This window comes from Muscardinus avellanarius, assembly GCF_963383645.1.
Source record: "Muscardinus avellanarius genome assembly, chromosome: 13".
NCBI lineage: Eukaryota > Metazoa > Chordata > Mammalia > Rodentia > Gliridae > Muscardinus > Muscardinus avellanarius.
The window spans coordinates 80,805,464-80,821,804 of NC_137799.1; the positions used below are offsets into that span (position 1 = coordinate 80,805,464).

A 16,341-nucleotide genomic window follows, 5' to 3' on the forward strand; every position below is an offset into this window, starting at 1 on the left:
TAATTTTCAGTTCAGGCAAAACATTGAGTTTGGTCTTTGCCAAGAAGAAAAAATAGATGATGATATCCTGCCCTGCTTGAGCCCAAGAGGCAAGGAAGAGGCATGTACCTTCTTGGTACATACAGCATGGAAATTACATATTAACAAAGGTCTTTTTGGGTAGACTCAGAATCTATAGGTGCACACATCCTATTTCCTTCCTCATACAAATATATGAAGCTTGGTCAGGCATAGTGGCGCACACTTGTAATCCCCGCGCTTTGGAGGCGGAGACAGGAGGATCGCGCAGGTTTGAACCCAGCCACACTGGCTTAAGAGACCCTGTTTCCAAAAATATATATAAAATAGGTCTGGGCGTATAGCCTGGAGGTAGAAGGGTTTCCAGGAACCCCAGTACCACAAAAAAAAAAAGAAGCTTGTTCATAACAGAAAATAAGGAAAAGTACAGGTACAGTATGGGATGGAGATTGTGTTGCCTACAACAAAGCCCTTCAGAGTACTTGGCTCAGAAACAAAAGGTCTGTTTGACAAGCGCCCAGATTCCTGCCCATCTGTGAACACATCTCCAAGGCCCAGTAAAGACCTCTGTTTTCATGCGCTTTCTAGTCCCTCTGCAGGACCATGCCTGAAGGAAATTTTAGTACTGACATCCAGTTCCTGCCTTCTACTGAATCCAGAATAAGTTAATTCAGGCATCTCTAATCGTAAGGGTGCACTAATCACTTAGCAGATTCCTCTGGCACAGGGCAGGGGAACCGCTCAGCAGAACAGGACGACAGCACAGGTTTGCCAGTGTTTTACCTGCTGACCCAGGACAGGTACTCATTCTGAGAGATCCGTTTCTGACTGTTAACATATTTGTTATCTCTTTTCCTCGGTACTGTGATATAGTTTATCTGTGTTGCCTCGGAGGCTCATCTATCAGGAAGGTCCAAACCCGCATGGTAAATCAGGATAAAGGTTCTTTTGCATAGCGTCCACATCCCACTCAGCTCTAGCATGCAGCCTGCATAGAAGGGTGGCCAATGTTTTATCCAAAAGTCAAGTGTCTATCACCAAAGCAGGGCTGATAGAGAGGACAGATTATAGACCACAGTTTCTGGAGGCTTTCACTTGATCATAATCTATTTAGTTCCTAGGACCTTCCTCTCTCCTTTCGTTCTCTTTCCAGGCCAAGTTTTTAGCCCTGCCATGAAGATGCACAGAGTCATGGCACTTAGGAGCAATGGCAGCCTGGTGCCTGGGCTGCACTGCCCTGACTAGAGGGCAGCGTCCCATTGATCCACAGGCGACAACACTGCCAGGCTCTGTATGTCAACAGATCGTGAAGAAACGAATACTGTCAAAACGTGGCAGTGATGCACCAAAAGTGGTGGTCTACAGTAATGAAGGGTGCATTATCTGTTGAGAATTTTAACCAGATATAATACTAACTAAAAGTGGCTCTACTCTTTTTTATATACTCTCCTTGGTGCACTATAGTCTCACTGATAGTGACACGCATGCCCACAGCACTTGGTAGGCTTTTCCCCGCTTCCTCCCTGTTCCCCTATTCCTCATATAGGGTATTGAGATTGGCATCGGTATTCTCACACAGCTACAGAAGGTCGGTGGAAGTGCTCCTTCACTCATCTTTCCTTCCCTCCCCTAGACCACCTCTCTGGCTCCACTGAGATTTCTCCTCTATTATCTGTAGTTCCTCTGGTATCCCAAATATTCCCCAGCTTCTGTATATGAGAGAAAACCTATGATCCTTTACTTTCTGTGACTGGCTAATCTCACTTAGCCAGTTTTCCAGGTTCATCCATTTTCCTGCAAATGACATAATTTTGTTCTTTTTTTATTGCTGAGTAGAATTCCATTATGTGTATTTCCCATCATTTTATAATCCATCGGTTAAAGGACCCCTAGGTTCCATAATTTGACTGTTGTCAATTGTGCGCCTATAAACATGGATATACATATATTACTATGATTTTCTCATGTGGTCCCCTTTGAAAAGATACCCAGGAATCTAAACAGAGAGCCTATAGGCTAGAAGAAGAACTTTACCAGCTATCCCTCCGATTGAGGACTGATACCTAGAATGTACAAAGTACTTAAAAGACTCAACACTAAAAAAATATAATAACTAAAAAAAAAAAAAGAGCATTCCAGACTGCTCCTAGGAGTGTGTGACTGTAGCCAGTCATTGCATGGACGTGCCGTGGGCTGAGACTATAAGCCTCTTTGCCCTCAAGGAGTTCAGTTTATCCGGAATGTACTGTGATCATTTGTGCTAAGAGCTTTGAACAGCACTCAGATAATCTAACCTTCAGTATTTCATAGGATGGTCTTCTCTTTGTACAGTCAGCCCCTTCCATACCTGTGGGTTCCAAGACTATTTGGAAAAACAAATTGCATCTATACTGAACACGCATAGACATTTTTGTGTCATTATTCCTAAAACAATATAGTATAACAACTGTTTCCATCATATTCCATCATGCTCACATTGTATTCGGTATTATTAGTAGTGTAGAGGTGATTTAAAGTATATAGGAAGAAATGTGTGAGTTGTATGCAAATACTATGCCATTTTGTATAAGAGACTTGAGTATCCATGTGTGTGTACACACGTGCGCACATCCTTGACATGTTTCTCTCATTGTTTCTATTGCATAGTCTTATAATAGATTTCTCCTCCAATTAATGAAGGATTTCTTTAATAGGATGCTAGAAATTCAGTTGCAGATGTAGAATTTTTCTAGCCCAATTAAATAGTCAGCTCATCCCCAAATACAAAGGTTTCTGGCCCCACGCTCAGATTTACTTGCTTATTATTATATATATTTGGAGTTTGGAGGTTGTTTGCGATTTTTGCACATGAAACCTATGTATGGCTGATTACATTTATGTGTTTGCAAATGGGATGGATTTTTCTCATTCTCTATGTACAAAGCTGTTTCATAACAGTACATTTCAGTTTCTCTTACTGAAATTGAAAAATATTCTGTGGAATTTTTAAAAAGCAGTAAGATAATGGAGGGGAAATACCAGCAAAGTTTGAATGGAAAGATAGGAGAGGAGGAAGGCTGATCTTGAATAATTTGGGTCTACACCTGAACATGTGTAAAATTATGAATAAGACATGGTTAACCTGGACAACCATTGGTGGGAGGGGGGAAGGGAAAATGGGGGCAGGGGGAGAGGGCACCAAATATAGTTTAAATGTATACTATTTATGTTCAATAAAAAAAATTGTTAAAAAAAAGCAGTAAAGAAGAAAGAACGATGTCCCAAATATGGCAGTATTTGATGCAGATTGTTGCAGAGGTTCTAAGGAAATAAAATTACATAATAAGTGAAAATTAAAGAAGGAAATTGCCAGCAAAGATATTTCTAGAGGCCTTCTAATATCCTTCAGAAATGGCACAAAGAGACATCATCAGTTCTGAGGCTGCACTTTTCAAAGGGGTAAAATGTTAGATCCAAAGTGTGCCAGGCTTGGGGTGTGTGAAAGTAGGGTTTTTTTCTTGTATTGCTACCTCAAGTCAATGAGATAGGTTATCAGTTTCCAGTGGTCACTTTACCACTCGGAGTTCTGAGTCTGAAGAGCACTGAGAGTGTGAGAAGCATGGCCATCAACACATGAGGCCGGAGAGAATCTGGCCAAGAGCAGACCACATATAAAGCACCTGCGCTGCAACGCATGTCAGAAAAGATGAATGCATCACGAGGTGAACGCTACACTTACAACAAAAGATTTTACTGCGATCTCTCAGTTTCGTGATGGTGTGAAAGCAGTGTGTATTCAGTTAGAAACCACCCTTAGAACGTTGAGTTTTGATCTTTTCCGGGGTAGCAATATGCAGTACAATGTGTTCCCAAGAGACTGGACAGCGGCAGGGAACCACAGTCCCAGTAGGCCACGCAGTCACTCAGGTAACCAGCAGGGCCCTGGGATGCCAGCCTCTTCTGGACTTTGTGTCTTGTGTTTTCATATTCTGTCGTGCCTACAAAACACCCATCAGTGTGTGCACATGAGACATCCAGCACTTTAGTGTGAAGTAGAGTGTGTGAGAGGCCTTTGCCGATTATGAGCTAAGGTAAGTGTTCTGAGCATGTGTTAGGTAGGGCAGGCTCAACTGTGACTGATGTCTAGCAGGTTAGTTATACGCAGTGCATTTTTTTACTTACAACATTTTCATCTTATGATGGATTTATCATGACATCATCCCCATCATAAATGAAGGAGTATCTGTGTGTTGATTTCTTTTTAGAAAAATTTTATTGGTGCATTATAATTATACATAATAGTGATACAACATATATGCACATAGCATAATTTGGTCTGTTTCTTTCTTTTTATGTGTGTGGTGCTAAGGATTGGACCCAGCCAGGAGCATTCTACCTCTGAGCTGCACCCTCAGCCCTATTTTAATTTTTTTATTTAGAAACAGGATCTCACTACGTGTCTGCGGCTGGCTTCAAACCTGTGATCTTCCTGCCTCAGCCTCTGGGTACTGAGATTAGAGGCATTTGCCACCATGCCTCCTTGATCTGTTGATTTCTATTGCTCCTAAAATCCTAGAAATGTACAGGAGACAATATTGCAAAATAGTATCAGAACTCAGGACTTGGATTCAGAATGAGTGTTAGTACTAATCTTCCCTCTTACTCTTCTTGGAGAAATCATAAGCCTCGGTGCCTTGATTTTCCCATCTGCAAATTGGGAATACTACTTCTTACCTCAGTGTTGTTATGAATGGAATAAAATTTGCAAAGCAGTTAGGCCTGTGCTTATTTGCATATTGTAATCACTTAGGAACCGTAGGCATAAATTTAATGATGCCAGATGCTAAAAGATTAAAAAGCTGACAGCCAAAGGTCACTCTGAGCCAGCTCTTGCCTAGCCGCTGACCCCAGCCCTGACCATGCCCCGACTCTATGTGTTAAGCCAGGGTGAGAAGGGTTTTGAGAAGGGTCCTGTCTTCCTACCAGTATATTTTCATATCTGTACGGTTTTGTTGTAATCACTTCTGCTTGTGGCTAATTTCTCTTGATGTGAATCTTATTAAGCTTACTGTCTAGAGGCAGTTTCCCCTTTTCTTTATGCATTGAGCACTTTGATTTTATGAAGCTAAGAAATACATGGATTAGAGCCGGGCGTGGTGGCGCACGCGTGTAATCCCCGCGCTTGGGAGGCGGAGACAGGAGGATCGTGCAGGTTCGTAGCCAGCCGCGCTGGCGTAAGAGACCCTGTTTCAAAAATATAAAATAGGTCTGGGAGTGTAGCCCGGAGGAAGAAGGGCTTCCAGGAACCCCAATACCACCAAAAAAAAAAAAGAAAGAAAAAAAAGAAATACATGGATTAAACAGGGACTAGACTAAAACAAAATGTTCCATCCCAAGGAAGTGAACCATGGGCCTTAGGTCTCAAGGCATCTTTACCTAAAGCATGCATTTTTTCAATACTGTCCAGCAGAACATTCTGCAGTCATGGAAATGGTCCTCGTGTGTGCTGCCCAGTGTGGTGACCACTAGACACATACAGTTATTTTGGCACTTAAAATGTGGCTATCGTCAGTGAGGAACTGAATTTTTAAACTTTAGTTAATTCTGTTCCATTTTAATTTAAGTAGCCAAATGCATCCAAAGGCTGTCATGGTGGACAGCATGGTCTAGAGCGTGGTATGCATAGTGATGGATTATTAGTACAGGCGTTGGGTGGAGCAAAGTGTTGTTTCGTGTATTTATTGACAAATCAGATGTCAAAAAAATTTAAAACTCAGAGGCTGAGACAAGAGAACCATGAATTCATGGACAACTTTGTGATACCTTGTTTCAAAATAAAGAATAAAAAATAGGGTAGCTCAGAGGTAGAATGCCCCTGGGTTCCATCCCCAGTACTACAAAAAGAATTTAAATTCAAATAAGACTTTTATGCCTTCAATAAAATTCTAGGATTCTTCTGAATATGCATAACTTGAGAGTCAGCCCTTGATTAGCACTCTGAGGGACATTTGTTCCCAGTCCTCCTACAAATGCCGATTAAATCAAGGCCTATCCAATAGTGGGTGTTCGGTAAGTATGTGACGGATGACATATTAAATAGTTAATTCTGCAGATAATGGGAAACGTGCATTTCTAGCCCTGCGTCTGATGCAAGACTTCCCATTGATCTGCTTCCCACGGTTCTACTGGTGCTTTTTCTTGTGTGCAAAAGACTTAAAGAAGTTATACAGCTAAAGAATGAATATCTGGTCACACTATGGCTTCGTTATTATCTCTCAAGGTAAATTGAAAGAATGGTCTTTGGTCCTCTATGGCACCTCTGTGCAGCCATACTCCCCAACCAACGAGTTTCCCAAGGTGGAACGTTTCCGCTACAGCCGAGTTGAAGACCCTACAGATGACTACGGTGCAGAGGACTACGCAGGTGAGCCGACGGCCAGCAGAATACGGCCCAAGGGAGCTGATGCATCACCCCACCACGTAGCATACGTAACAACGTAATGTAAAATAACGTAACACGATAATATAGTAATGTAGGTACCCGTTTTTTAATATCTTTCCTTCCACCCCCCAAATATTTGATTGTGTATTCATTTATTCATATGTTCATGTATTTGAACATCCCCCTGTATTTTCTAAAATGCTAATAATAATCCATCCTATGATTGTGTTATGATGTAATAATCTGGGCTTCATCGTTTTCTTAGCATTTGACATTTTTTTTAAACAAGGATTGGATGGACATTTGTTTATCACTCTATGTCTTCAAGTATTTCTTTACAATAGAGTTCTATTCTGAGATTTTCTGCGTCAGAGGGGATAATTAGTTTTAGGCTTGGAAACATTTTGTCACATTGCTATCTAGGCAAGATGTACCCGTCTCCACTGTGACCAGCTGTGTGTTTATTTTACTCATTCCTGCCAACATTATCTGGAAAGAAAGAAGAAAAGTAACAAAAGAAAAGGGGTTATTTTAAATTTTTATAGCTTTGATTGCTAGTAAATCTAAATATTTTTCCTTTATTGTTCTCTGAATTAAATAAAACTGTCTTTTACTTATCTTTGTATTCAAAATGGCAGTAATGCTTCAGTTTATTTATGAGTTCTTTGTACGTTACTGTATTTCACATATTTGCTGAAAACATACCCTTAGTTATCATTTGCTTCCCAAATGTAATTTTTGTTTTGTGGTGTTTTAGCAGAAAACACTATTGGAGAACAGGGTTTATAGTTTCAGATATAGTCATATCTTCTTTTTTTTTTTTGTAAGCTCTTATTTTTCACATTTGGCCACTAACTCATCTGGAACTTTCTTTGATTTAAGATATATAGTATGAATTGAAACTATCTTTAATTATTTTCTAAATAGTCTTTGGCTGAGTATTCATTTTTTATTAGTTTATGATGCCTTTTTTATAATTATAGTGTAAGTTCTTATATCAGGTTTTCTACTGGCATCACTTTCTAACTCACCAGTCTACGAATTCTCAAACCAATTGAACCAGAACTGTCTTATTTATTTTCAATTCATGATATGGTTTTTTGTTTTGTTTTGTTTTGTTTTTTGAGATAGGGTCTCACTAAGTTGCCCAGACAGGCCTCATCTTGCAATTCTCCTGCCTGCCTCAGCCTTCTAAGTAACTAAGATTAAAAGGATGCATGCCCAGTTATGATGTGGTTGTTTTTTGTTTTGTTTTGTACTTTTTTTTATTGGTGCTAGGGATTAAACCCAGGGCCTTCCACATGCTAAGCAGATGTTTTACCACTGAGATATACTCTGAGCCCTCATGATGTAGTTTAACGTTTGTCGAGCATCTGTTTTCCATTTTCAAAGCAATTTTTGCCCTACCATTCATCAAATGAATTTTAAAATGGGTTAAATCCCCTTTTAAAAGTCCCATTGGAATTTAATTTGAACTTATATGCAATTTCATGGGAAGAGTTGTTTTTACAATATGTAGTCTTTTCATGTAAAACAAAGAGCATGTCTAATTTTACTAAAATCTTTTAACTTTTTCTAGTTTTTTGTTTGTGTTATACATATTTTGAATCTTGTTCTTGTGATGGAAAATATTCTCATGCTTTCTAACTAGCATATGATTATTTTTTAAAAATCTATTGGTTGCTACATTTGTATTGTATATCTCATCGTGGTGCTTAACTCATTAATTTTTATGTTTTAGAGTTGATTTTCTGGAGGTGATTTTGAGACTATAACTAGATTGTTTGCAAAGTAGTTTCTTGTTCTTCTCATTCTATTTAAATTCCTGTCTTGTTGCATTGGCTACCACTTCTAAGAGGATTCAGTCCTCCGCATTATAATTATATAACACTTAATGGACAAAGCTTCTCCTAGTAGAGAACTATTTGTAAATAGAAGTGTAATATACTTTTAGATGAGAAATACTTTGTTCCTGAAGTTCTGGAATATTTCTTCAAATAATGAAATAAATATTAATTCCCTACCCTAAACAAAATATCCTAGAGTCTATAACATGCTTGGGTAATTAAAACCAACTGAGCTAATCAGAGCTAGATTGTGTTAGATTTTGACTAGGTTTACTTTGAGTTTATAACATGATTTTTTATGTTATAGCTGGCAAATAACTTTGTCTTCTCTGATAAGAGAAAGTATATCCAAAACCAAAAATGGAGCACAATAGTAACCTACTTCTCTTCACCTTGCTTGAATTTTGTTAATAATCAGATTTTGAACACAGTTATACATCTCTGTGGTTTTTCTGATTACATTTCTGAAACATTGACATTGGCACTTGTAAGAGAACAAAGATGATTATTTCATTATTACCCTGCACCCTACAATGTTAGACTGCATCTGGGACTGTTTAAGAGGATAAAAGAAACAACATAACATGTGAACCTGCCATACAGAACCCTTTGGGCACATATCAATGTTTTAGGATTTGTTTTGTTTTGTTTCATTTTACAAATCATCTGGTGAAAATTTAGGGCCACCCATAACTCCTTTCTTTGGAGCTGTGATTCTTCCTGTCATTTGCAGCCAGCCTGACTAAGGCACAGATGGCATTATCATAATCAGATCCCTGTGCTACTTCGTCAAATCCCAGGGACTCCGAGACCCACAGCTGGCTGAACTTCCAGCCTGATACAGCACAGACATCCATCCCCAGTGGCAGGCAGCTCAACTCTCCAAGTTGTACTACCTGTGGGGTTTAATTTAGAGATTGATTTATGGCTTTTAGGAAAATGGAAATAAACATGCTGTCAAATGACTCTTGCAGTTAATCAGAAATATATTTCAAGTCTTCAGCATTTTGAAATGACTTACTCTCATTTCAATCATTTTCAAGAGATTATTTTAATTAGTGATTTTCTACTTCTAAGAAGGTGGTCTGGATTAGATATTAGGACATTGGTTAATCTCAACTCTCCCAGCCGTCTGATATTGGGAAAGCCACTGTAACTCTTGTGAAATAATTTTCTCATCAGTAAATGAGAATTTTTGACTACCAGATATTTTCCTAAGATTGTCTACCTCAGTTCTAAAATTGTTTGTTTCTGTGATTCAGTAGATATAGAACATAGTTCCATAAGGACTAAAGGAGACCAAGTTTCAACAGGAAGTCTGTCTGATTAAAGAATGTAGGTTCAAAACATTTCTAGGACTGCTGTTTGACTGTTCGCACATTTTATAAGATTGCTCATTTCTGGTTAAAATTATATGAATTTTCATTGGGAAAGAGCTTAGAGATTATGAGACCAAATATCCTACAATATGGATATCAAGGAAAAGGAAATAAAAACTTCTATAAGTAACATATACCATTGTAAAGCTTTTAATCAGTCACAAAACAGCTCTATCTTTCTGGCATTTTTCCTTCAACATTCTCTCTAGTTCTATACCAAAGAATGTGTAGAATTTTCGCCTCAGGTCTGGAAATCTTTAAGCTAGCTGGCATTGTAATTTGTATGTCATTTTTGTTTGCTGAGCTGCCTGTTGGCCTTTGGATAGGGTGCCATTCCAGCCTGTTACCTGTGCCTGAAGTTCCTCCCATGTGATCCAAGATGAGATGCTGACACACCTGTGCCAGGTGTCACGTTTCCCTCAGTATTCCAGATGTACTCAGTGGCTTTAATGACCTTGGATGGTACTGACAATCTGGTCCAGGCATTGAATGATAACCTTTTTTTTCCTTTCTGGTTGACGATGTAACTTCTCATTTTTCTGTGAATCCAGCATTTTATTGTTATATGTATTTAATTGCTGTTGCTTTTTCCAGTTGCTACAATGGAATCATTCATTTAAATTCTGGAATATTTGTTATCTCCCAAAAGGCAGCCAAATGTGTTTTGAGTATCAGTCCATGCCTACAGTTTTTTATTTGCTTACTTACACTTTTACAATATTGAGGATTAAACCCAGGGGCACTCAACATCTCCAGCCCTTTTTGAGAGGGAGATACAGGGTATTGAACCCACAGGTGTTCTACTTCTAAGCTACACTGCCAACCCTATTTTATTTTTTGTTTTGAGAGAGGGTCTGGCTAAGTTGCTGAAGCTGGCCTCAATCCTCCTGCCTCTGCCTCCTCAGTAGCTGGGACTATGGGTATGTGCCACCACACCTGGCTTATAGCTTACATTGCTGATACTTGTCATTTGAGGTTTTCTCAATAAAAGTCCATATTGAGCTTACAGCCACATTGATCACTATTCCTCCATCCTAAAAAAACTGACACTGAATAACAGCAACAAAAAGTCTGCCCCTTATCAAGTTCCGGGTAAAGCTGGCCTGCTAAGATCCTTTTCCAAGTCTTGTTCTGATTTCTTTTGCAAAGGTCCCTGTGATCCAGAGTGCAGTGAGGTAGGCTGTGATGGACCAGGACCAGACCACTGCAATGACTGTTTGCACTACTACTACAAGCTGAAAAATAACACCAGGTAAGAGGGAGGCCATGTCAGATCCCACGGCACGCCCGAGTATTCCAGGAGTTCCTGCAGGGCCAGGAACATGGAAGTGCATGCAGGTAGCTACCATTCCTGTGTCCCCCCCACCAGGCCCTAAGCACAAAAACAGTGCTGCAGCCCAGGCCCTCTGCCTGACTGTAATTCACAATGGACAAAAAACTGAGTTACCAAACACAGCATGTATGCAAGCAGCCATGACACTGTGAATGCCTTCTCTCACTTTGGGAGAAAGGGTGAGGAGGGATCATTCTGTCTTCTCTTCCAGCCCATTCTTTTTCATTCTTTCTTTCCATTTTGTTTCGTTTCTATTAGCAAGTAATGATTGTATATATTTTTAGTACATGGCATGAGGTTTTTGAATATTCATGCATTGTGAAATGACTAAATCAAACGATTTAACATATGCTTTGCTTCACATATTTAGCATGAAGGGAGGGAGTGAAAACACTTTAAGTCTACTCTCTTAGCAATTTTTAGGTATGCAATATGTTGTTATTAACTCTACCCACCCCAGTGTACCGTAGACCTCTTGAACTTAATCTCCCTGTATAAAGTTCTGTGTCCTCTTCATACTGTTGATATTTGATGTTCTAACTGTGTTTGTCCCTTCATGCAAATATCAGTGCATGGTCCAAACCGATGTTTCCCACAACGCTTGGCATCGTGTGTAAAGGGGCCTGTCCCTACTGTTCTTACTCTTTGCTCTGGGCACTGAGGTGGACCTGTGCCTCTGAGTCCAGACTTGTGCTTCAAGCTGTGCAGACAGGAGCCCATGAGGCTGGGCCAGGGGACAGTGACTGCCCCCATCAGAGCCCACCCTCTCCACCCAATGGGTCACGCAATCTTCCTCCATCATGCAAAAACTCACTCTGGGAAACTGCCTGGTAGAACCTCCGTACCCCACACACTAGACAAACCCAAACCTGCTGAACCTCTTTCTTTAAATCCACGCTCACGTTGACAGTCCTCCAGGGAAAGAGCCCTGGCTGGCTCGATGCCTCTGTTCTCTCGTCAACTTAGCTAAATGTCTGATATTTAATTGATGCTCTATAAATATTTGTTGAATGAATCCATAAATTAAGCTCTTTCCATTATGAACAAACAAGGAAGATTTTTTAAGTTTCTCATAAGCAACATAAATTTAGCTATATATATTAATTCAGAGAGTAGCACACAGCCACAGCCTCCATCCATGTGTACACACAGGATCCATTTGACAAATAGCACCCAGAAGTAGGAGGAGCCCTTACTGCGGTGATTTTTTAGCATTGAATAGGGCGCCCACACATTTTTCCCTCAGCCTCACAGGAGGAAGCTTTAACAAACTTGAACCCTTTGGCTTTGGTGTTGACATCCTGATGTAAACTTGACTGTGAGGCTGGAGACAGCCATTTGCTCAGCCACCCACGAGAAGGCTGAGGGCATTCTCAATGCTGGTGATGCACCTGTCTTCTCTATTGTTCCACAACACAGGATCTGTGTCTCCAGCTGTCCCCCCGGCCACTACCATGCTGACAAGAAGCGGTGCAGGAAATGTGCGCCCAACTGCGAGTCCTGCTTCGGGAGCCATGGGGACCAATGCCTGTCCTGTAAATATGGGTACTTCCTGAATGAAGAAACCAACAGCTGTGTAATTCACTGTCCCGAAGGGTCATATCAGGACACCAGTGAGTCCATTTCAAATATTTGAGTTTTATTATTTATTTATTTATTTATTTATTTATTTTGATGGTACTGGGGTTCCTGGAAGCCCTTCCACCTCTGGGCTACACTCCCAGACCTATTTTATACTTTTGACTTGGAAACAGGGTCTCTTAAGCGAGGCTGGCTTCGAACCTGCGCGATCCTTTCTGTCTCCGCCTCCCCAGCGCGGGGATTACAAGCGTGTACCACCACACCCGGCTCAAATATTTGAGTTTTAGAAAACATGGGGGGTTTTCATTTGAATAATGTTGGGAGAAGTATTCCTCCTTTATGATATCTGAGATTCACTTAATATTAAACAGAATCTAGCCAGTTTATTTTAAGAGATAGTTTAGAAGCTTCGTGTAGAAATACCAGTAACTATCAGAGGATACTCAAGACCACCCCCAAGTCCAGTGATTTGCTAGGAGTATGTGTAAGCTTCAGAAGTATTCTTGGACTCACAATTACATTTGTTGGAGCAAGAGGATGCCAAGTAGAGTCAACATTAGGAAGTGGTGAAGTCCAGAAGAAGCAGGCACAAGCTTGCAAGAGGGTCTTCCCAGTGGAGGCACATAGGACATGTTAAATCCCCCACAACAATTTGTGACAACACCCAGGAAACCCCATGGAGGCCCAGTGCTCGAGGTTGTTACCAGGAGCCAGTTTGTTGAGCGCCTTCTGCCCGGCACGCACTAAAGTTTCAGGCTCCTAGAAGCAAAGCAGGTGGTCACCATAAACTATAATTTTCATACACTGTAAGCTTTTCTTACCAGAGAAGTGGGAACCCTCTCCAAATCCACACTCTTTGATACCAACCAAGGGCTCCCTGATAAGCAGGCTTGTAAAGGACAGCAGCCAGATCTGCTCTTTTCTGCACACTTATGCTCACCAAGTAGGCACCAAGCCTGCATAGTCTGAAAATACGGTTTTTGAAGAGTTGAAAAAGCAGGACTTTCTTATAAATGTAGAATGAGCATGTGTCATCGCCATTTACTCATGAATGAGGGAACATGCCAAATGACAAGTGGGTTCAAAGATGATAAGGTACAGCGCAGTCCACCAGGAAAGGCGAAATGAAATCCCTTTGTTGAATTATAGATAAAATTGAATAATTTCCCACATGACAACACAAAAAGAATTTTGAGGACATTTTTGTAGTGGACAAAAATCGTTTGCAACTTTATCAAACAAAAATCTGTGTTTCCATGTAACTTCACAGAACATGGGCTCTCCTCAACTGTAATTAGCAAACAGACAAAGATACATTGCCCTAGAGAACTAAATAATCCTGGGGCAGACCTGTTAGTGCTCCACTATGGTCCTAAAAAGGGCTGTGGATATCTTTTGCTTTCTTTCTGAGTTCCGGGTAATTTGTCTTATAATAAGGATATCACACCATGGCACATTACAACACTGAACTATCATGTTTCTACACAACCTAAGAAATAAGAAAATCCAAGCTTAAGGAAACAAGAGCGCTGCTGCTGCTGTCATTATGCACCGCAGTGAGATTCAAGGTGATACGTTTACACGTGCACACAGCATTACCTGGAATGCTTCCTTCCCCACACCTCTGCCTGACCCCTTCTTCCTTCTCTCACCTACCAGTGAGATTGATAGTGAAATATTCATGAAGGCAAGTAGCATTATTGGTCTGTTTCTTTCCCCAAACCTCCTTTCTTTCCTTTTCTTCTTCCCCCAATCCCTTTCCATGATCATAGATGACCGTGACTAGTAATAAGTACTGCCAGCACATTTACAGTGCTCTACAGTTTGTCTCACTCCCCTTGAGTAATTACATTAACTTCTCAAGAGGCCTGAGAGGTAGGTTATCAAATATAACCTTCATTCACCAAGCGAGAAAACAGAGACCCTGAGTTTGCCCACTGGAAGTGTTGCAAGCAGAATGTAAATCCAGGCCCTCTCCCTTTAGTTCCCAGGCCATGTGTAGCATTCTCAATAGCACAGTGAGGAAGGTCGTGTGACATCTACCATAGTGTTGTTGAGGGCTTTATATTTCATGCTGAGAGCCTCCACCTTGATCCAGTCCTTTGGGGGTCCATTAAAGCATTGTTTCTCTATGGAATCCCCAAGAAAACCATTTAAAGATCAGAAGAAAAAAGGAAACAAAGTTTCCTTCAGTTTCAAATATACATGGGAATGTAATTCACTCGTATATCAGAGCAGATACCAAGTTTCCTACAAAACTTCGTCCAAGGTAAAAAGCCTTTCTTAATAGACCAAGTCACTGTTTTTCATAATAAAATAATAGTGCATTTGCAAGTTTTTCCCAGTGTGGCCTTGGGTTTGGTATTGAATGGTAATGTCATTATTCACAGTGTATTTGTTCAAATCAATACATTTATATTCCACATTATATAGATATTATCTGAAATATAAGAATATATCAATTCCACGGCAGCAATAAAAATGCAAGACACTATTGTAAACAATGCAAGAAACGAGCAACCCTTACCTCGCAATCCTAAACGTAGGCTTCCTTTGCCAAGGGTCACTCACTAGATTAGTCCTAGGAGCTGTGGGCATGGAGGTCTACAGTCCTGTTTTCCCAGCATTGCTTTTAAATCCGTACATAGCAGTGTTACCCCTGCTCATCAGTGGGATTTTCAGCCTTAGAAGTTAGGAACCCCGGTTTGGAAAAGAGAATGGGAAGAGGAAAAACAGCCCATGAACTATTCAACTAAGAACTAAGTGGGCTACAGTTTTCTTGTTTAGAGAATAGCAGATAAGGCTAAGATATCTCCCAGTAGAACTGTTCATGCCTATATTTGTCTTGCTGAGAAATGCTAACAAATGCTGATCCTGGGGCTTTTCTTGAGTTTTTCTTTTTAGGGCCATGGGTACAATAGCATACATGAGCAAACATAATTAGAACATCTCTATACACTTTTATGGAACCCAATTGATATCTCTCTCTCTCTCTCTCTCTCTCTCTCTCTCTCTCTCTCAACAGAGAAAAATCTTTGCCGGAAATGCAGTGAAAACTGCAAGACATGTACTGAATTCCATAACTGTACAGAATGCAGGGATGGATTAAGGTAAGAGAGTGAAAGAATTAATCAAATGACACCATGCAAAAAAAAAAAAAAACAGAAAAATAAGAATAAATCAGTAAATAAATAGCCCTTATACCATCTGCCCTTTGTCTGACTCCCATTGAAGTACTTGATTGCTATTTGCATTATCTCTACCATTATATGTGAAAAATTGGATGTCATCTTGGCTAAGGAAGGGTCATAAACTAAATAAATTCTCCATAGAAAAGATGACTCAGATACATGTCAATAAAAATGACCATTGGAGCAGCACTCTTCGTGCTCTTGACCTGCATTGTGCTAGTCAAGGATTACTGAGCAGGTAATGCCAAGGAATTATATTTAATCCCCCTGATTAATTCCTTGGGTGACGGGAAGTTATTCCCTTATCTTTATTATTTCTCTGCACATACCAAATCATTCTCTTATCTTCGCCCCTCAGGCTCAGCTCCATTATGCTATGGTATGCACATCGATTTAACACTGGGAAATGTTTTCCTTTAAATGAACGACTTGCTCATTGCTAAAGCCACTTAGTTGTAGACTGTGCGTGTGAGCAGTAGGCATGTCGGATGAACTTGACCTCTCGGCCTCAGTAGAGAAGGTCGGATGACATTATTCTGAGGGGTTGGACTTGGGCTTCACGCAAAGGTAG

The 16,341-nt window shown here is 40.3% G+C and overlaps 1 protein-coding gene across 2 annotated transcripts in view; it reads left to right on the top strand.

Moving 5' to 3' along the window:
• PCSK5 (proprotein convertase subtilisin/kexin type 5) overlaps window positions 1-16,341 on the top strand; it is a gene marked incomplete at both ends in the record, with an annotated part of 434,445 nt that overhangs the window by 277,639 nt on the left and 140,465 nt on the right. For both annotated transcript variants that reach the window (XM_080709117.1, XM_080709118.1), the window contains 4 exons: window positions 6,278-6,421; window positions 10,815-10,917; window positions 12,418-12,611; window positions 15,605-15,689. In XM_080709117.1, coding sequence (XP_080565243.1) covers window positions 6,278-6,421; window positions 10,815-10,917; window positions 12,418-12,611; window positions 15,605-15,689 — 526 coding nt within the window. The remainder of the gene's footprint in view (window positions 1-6,277; window positions 6,422-10,814; window positions 10,918-12,417; window positions 12,612-15,604; window positions 15,690-16,341) is intronic.